This window comes from Mugil cephalus, chromosome 20 (assembly GCF_022458985.1).
Source record: "Mugil cephalus isolate CIBA_MC_2020 chromosome 20, CIBA_Mcephalus_1.1, whole genome shotgun sequence".
In the NCBI taxonomy this organism is placed as follows: Eukaryota; Metazoa; Chordata; class Actinopteri; order Mugiliformes; family Mugilidae; genus Mugil; species Mugil cephalus.
In genome coordinates, this window is record NC_061789.1 from 6,884,014 (window position 1) to 6,889,622 (window position 5,609).

At 43.2% G+C, this 5,609-nt stretch overlaps 1 gene segment (V, D, J or C); it reads right to left on the reverse strand.

The window, feature by feature from the left end:
- Positions 1 to 2,681: 2,681 nt before the first annotated feature.
- LOC124997832 lies at positions 2,682 to 3,716 on the reverse strand. The segment is given in 3 exon segments: positions 2,682 to 2,697; positions 3,139 to 3,517; positions 3,603 to 3,716. Coding segments are annotated over 3 exon segments (444 nt in total).
- Between the last annotated feature and the right edge of the window lie 1,893 nt (positions 3,717 to 5,609).

The window sequence follows — 5,609 nt, forward strand, 5'->3', positions numbered from 1 at the left end:
CGCTGGGAATCTCCTTTGGACTCAACTGACCAAATGTCTCGTCTATCATCAGCTCTTCTGCTCCGCCCCTTCTACGCTGAACTGTGGTTTTCTGCAGATCAGATAAAGGTTTTTGTAGAGGTATCTAGGGCTTTTCCATCGTGGTGTGACTGAACGCTGCACAGAAATAATGCCCACTGTCTTCGTGGTGTCTCATGTCGAGCAAATGAAGGAACCCCTCGGACTCCCCATCGCCGCTCAACTTGAAGAAGCCAATAAAGGGTTGTTCGACATTCTGAACACTCGTGTAACTCGTGAACCCGACCAGGTTTAAAGACTCGTCTCTGAAAGGGCGATGGTACCACAGAATCGTGTCGTAGCTGGGAATGCGGTGTTTGCAGGTCAGGGCGACTTTTCTGCCTTTGCCCCCCAGGACGTCACCTGGAGTCTGAAGGACATCTTCACTTTGAACTGGTGATGCTCCTACAGAAAGAAATAGATGTTAGCTGAAGGCATATGAGAAAATCTGCTGCGCTGAAGCAGAAATAAGTTAACTTGAAGTACCTTTGATACAGAACAGGGGGATAATAATTATGACTAATGCACTGTTCATGTTGAGCACCGTCTCTGCAGAGTGACAAGAACCCTTTGACATAAATTTCTGCAGCAGGAAATGGAGCGGGGGTGGCAACTGCGTCACAAGAAGAAAAACATTATTCATTAGCAGAGGTAGATAAGTGCTTTGTGTGTCTGTGTTCACATCCCACCAGGTCGAAAATTAGACAATGATCTGTTTCCAAATGAGACTTTTATGACGTGAAACTCGTAACAAAGAGTCAGGAATACTTCTTGTCATCTACTTCTTAGCAGGAAAGCCAGTAACCGTACTGCCCAAAAGTGTTAAATTCCATAGGATTTGCAGGATATCAGACATAACAGTAAAGCTCAGCTACCAGGAAGATTGTGTGGAAAACTTTGAAAGACAAATAATCACCTCAAAGCTCAACCTGTAGCTGAAACCTCTCCTCTTGAGCCAACATTGAGAATGTTCACTTTTTTCTTCAAATAATGGCTGCGTCATAAAGTGACTACACAGTTTTGCTGACTTTATATTTGCTGATTGTCTATTTGATCCTCTCCTTTGTCCTCTCCACCAACCACCATATAGACCACGAGATTCATGACCCACTATCTAAGCTCACTCTACAGAGTTATGAATGGCTCTCTATATATATTTAGATGCATAATATTAACGCTGCATTTGAAGCAGGACTCAAATTCAGGTAACAAAAGGTGCTACAGGAAGGGGAAGGTATCCAAAAGAAGAAAAAAAAAACAACGTGAGGAAACACACAGTGGGACAAACAGGATTAACATCATGGATGACTAGACCCAGAAGAAAGAGAAAGATGGGGCTATATATTTACACACCTGGGCAGAGGGGTTAACCACACACAGGTGAAACTAGTGAGGGAGGAGCACACAAGGAGAATCCAATTCAACAATCAAAGAGGGGGGAAAACACAGGAAGTAAAGCAAGACAATAAACACCAAGGAAAACCCAACACGGTCAAAGAAAATACTCAAAATTCAAAACCAGGACACGTAACCGTGTCTTCTTTCAGGGGGTTGTTTGATAAATTTAATGTGAAGTGTGAGAAATCAATTCAAAGGGAAACAAAAAAGGTTTTTCATGCAATTTGTAGGGTGGAGCACAACCATAAAAGACTAGTCTATGTCACTTCCCAGAGGTCTGAGGAGGGAAAAGGAGGCGATGTCATGTTTAATAGCTACTTCACGACCTTCATATTCAGATATGATGTCAGACTTTTTAACTTGATGCTATTTGCAAGTTCAAGTTGATTGTGTTGACTTTCTTGTCATGGTGACACAGATGTCGCTGGGACATTTACAAATGGACCATGGACATACTGTATTCATTGGTATTGCGTTCACATTGTGGTGGCGACAAAGCCGGGTGGCCAGGTGCATCAGCTGAGGTAGAGATGGCCCACCTTCACGGCCTCCAAGTTTACGCTGGGGCCGAATACATGGCTCCATTTTGGTTTTGTGTGCAGATACTTTAATTGTTAACGTACAGACACTTGTCATTCTTAGTGATGAAATAAAGTTACTTTGCAAGTTGAAGAATAAGTTATCAGCTATTTCTCGTTCTGCGCTGCGAGAAGTTACATTTCCCCTGAAAGAAATCTCTGCAGGGCCTCATGAACACGGGCCAGTGACCTTTAACCCTAATCCTAACCCTAACCCTTATCTGAAATGTGGAATTTCCACATTTCTATCTATGAATGACTTCCAGATTTCCATCTATGGCATGTTCTCATTAATTGAAATCTGGAAGTCATTTATAGGTTCAGGTATCCCTGGAAGGAACCCAAAGCATCTGTGGTGGGTTCCCTAGGTAACCCTGAAAAGTATCTAGTGTCAAGATATTGGTCCAAAAAAAAAAAAAAAAAAGGTACCTATCGACTTCAAATGGCCTGAAACGTGCTCCTAGCAATATTCTGGGGGGACAATTTTGAATGTAACGACTTCGAATGAATGTAACTCCTCGACAGAAGGTGAGAGAGACTTGGAAATGTGATTCGTCGGACATAATACTACCACGCTAAAAACCATGGATGTGTCCCCATCTCTCGTTCCCAAGATACAAAAATGTTGGACATTAAAATCACGATATCTCAGAAACAGTAAGAGCTAGAGATACGGGGGCAGGACAAAGCTCATGGACAAATTTAGGGGGATGGAGAATGGTTTCAAGCTCTACGACCTTCCATTCACGAGATATTTGCGTTTGTCATGTTTGTCAAGGGTGGACAAATAACCATTTACCCCCTCCTCCCTTAACCCTAACCCCAGTGGGCCAAGCTCAGTGTCATCTCTGCACACCTGTATATTTTATATGTTGAAAGTTTATTATTCTGAGGTTTTTGTGGAATAAATTCCGTTCTGTTACTTGTCCGGAAACCCGTGTTTGTGAAAATATGACAGAAATAAGAAAATCATGAGAAAATTGAACAGCCACGGTGATCCTTTCAAAATAAGACGCTTTATGGGCACATGTGAGATGAAGAGATCTGTGAGGTTAAATAAAGAATCCGCCACTGTAACCTCAAAAAAAAAGGATGAAAAGCTAACCAGGTGCAAGGCTGTATTAAGAACGTGTAAAGTAAGTGAAAGGGAGGTTTTTGTGCTGAGGAACAGCGATACATAGCACAGTGTAGAGTAGCAGCACAGAAGTAAACTGCACTGCTGTCGCGCCCGAGCTCCTCAATGGTTAACGTGCAGTTTTCATTCGTTTCTGCGTTCCCCCCCATCTTCACTGTGACACCGGGCTCTGGAGATGGACTGTTTCTCATCATATATCCCAGCAGCTGCAGCTGTCCACTCTCCACTCGCTTGTACCAGAGGATCTGGTTGTAGCTGCCGAACGTGTGCAAGCAGCTGAGCTCTGCCGTCCCGTTGGAGCGTCCGTACATCACGGCTGGAGTCTGGTGGACTTTACCTAGTGAGCCTCCTGAGGAGGAAGACATTAATTAACACCAGGAAATATCTGACAGATGTCTAGAGTTTATAAAAACACCCATATGTGATGGCGTTACCTGAAGCTATATTACAGGAACAAATCAGAATCAGGATTAAGAGGATCATCTTGGTTTTACTGCGCCCTCCCGGTTTCTTTATATTGTGTTTCTCATTGACTCTACAGTCAGACTGTTCACCCACATCCTTTGAGTCAGTATAAAACACAGACCATTACAGAGGGTTGTGTCTTCACCACAGTCAGTATGTGAAGATATACTGCCACCTTTTGAGCACAGGAGGAACCTAGACATCATGAAGTCACAAATAGGGATGGATATCGTTAAGGTTTTATCTGATACTGTGCCTAAATGGTGCCTTTTTATTTTTTAAGGTATTTTGTGCTGAACAGAATATTAAATACAACTAAGAAATAAATGAACCAATATAAAGAATAATTCACAACTAAAGTAATTCTTGTGATATTATTTCACGATTATACGATTATACACGATTATATCACGATAATGTCTCGTGATATAATCATCATAATGGGGTCTGGCAGGCTATCAAAGACGGTACATTCGGGCAGTGTTTAGCTCAGTGGGTATCCTCACATGCATCCTGCATGTCTCTCCCCCCTCTCTGCCTCCTCATTTCCTGTCCTTCTCCACTTGACTCTCAAACAATAGTGTTACTTCCTTTGCACAATTTCTCCTTCAAGCACTTTTTGCAGGTTGCAGAGTCTGCATCTTTTGAGGTGAAGTGCAGCCAAATTTTTGACTGTTTTGCCCGTTTTATTTATCAGACGTGTATGTGGCTCGTACTTCACTGGAGTCCATGCAGGTGAAAAACTGACGTGAAATGCAGGATCAGCACGGCAATAGAGCTAAGCAGGCACTAACTGAGCCAAACACTGAAATCTACGTTGCTTTTCGGCCTGGTTACTACCATTTGCGCCCATCTCTGAATTCTCATTTATATGTTTTCTTTATTTGGTTTTAGTGTGGTTGGTTGGTTAGTTGGTTTTAGTATTTGTTATCACTTTTTGTATTTGCACCACTTTTCTGGTCGTCTTTTAGTCATAAGCTGTAGGAGGTCTAACTTGTTTAAAGCTTTCTCTTGCAATATTCAGCATCCTGAAGTGACCCTTCTAAAACTTTATTTCAACTCTTTTTTTCCTGCATGTATCGCCTTTTATCTGCCCTCATCTCATCACCATCACTCTGATGTTTACCCTCCCTGTGAAGTCCCACCGGCCCGTCGAGGGCTTTCCTCTCTCCAAACAGACCCTCCTCTGTTGTCTGAAACCAGAGAGGTTAGCATTCCTCGGCCCAGGCCTCAAATAAAGACACAAATTCTTGCAGAAATAATCCAGGTTCCCTCTGGGGAGCGCAAACCTATCCGCTGTTCCCGGGGCAGCGGCCTCCCTCAAGGTGGACAATCGGTGTCTTTGTGAAGCTGATGCCAACAGGCTGAGCATCGAGCAGGTCCACCCGGCAGCCCCTCAGTCTGGCAGTGTGAGCCGTGTCCTGATGGTCTCAGCTGCAGGAACGTTGGATTATCCTGAGTAAAATAAATGTGTGGGAACATATCAGAACTCACGCAATATCCTGATCATCCTCCTTGGAGTATTAACCTGCTGGACTATCTGCACCTGTCTCCTGAATGGATTATGGATTTTGATTTCCTCATTGGAGTTGTCGGCCTGGAACATCTGACGATGGCGAGAAGTCCCCACTGACTGACAGGTAGGCCATTATTATTATTTTTTAAACTTTTCCTTTCTGTTGGGAGCCACATTAACTAAATCGAGACTTCAAGCTTTAAGTTTAGGAGAAAAACTACTCAGATTCTAGGTCACAGCGCTGCCACCTAAAGTTGTGATTTAGCTCATAAACCAACATTAAGAATGTGCCACGTCTGCCTGCTGCATATTATTTTACACGGACTAATTGTTTGGAAGTTAAAGGAGTTTTCTATTTTATTTAATTTCCTCTGTCAGGGTGCTTCTTTAACCCAAGTCCTGTGTGGAATGGGGGCCGTGGGGGTGGCAGTCATTGAGTCAGTCAGGGAATTAGGCAGGA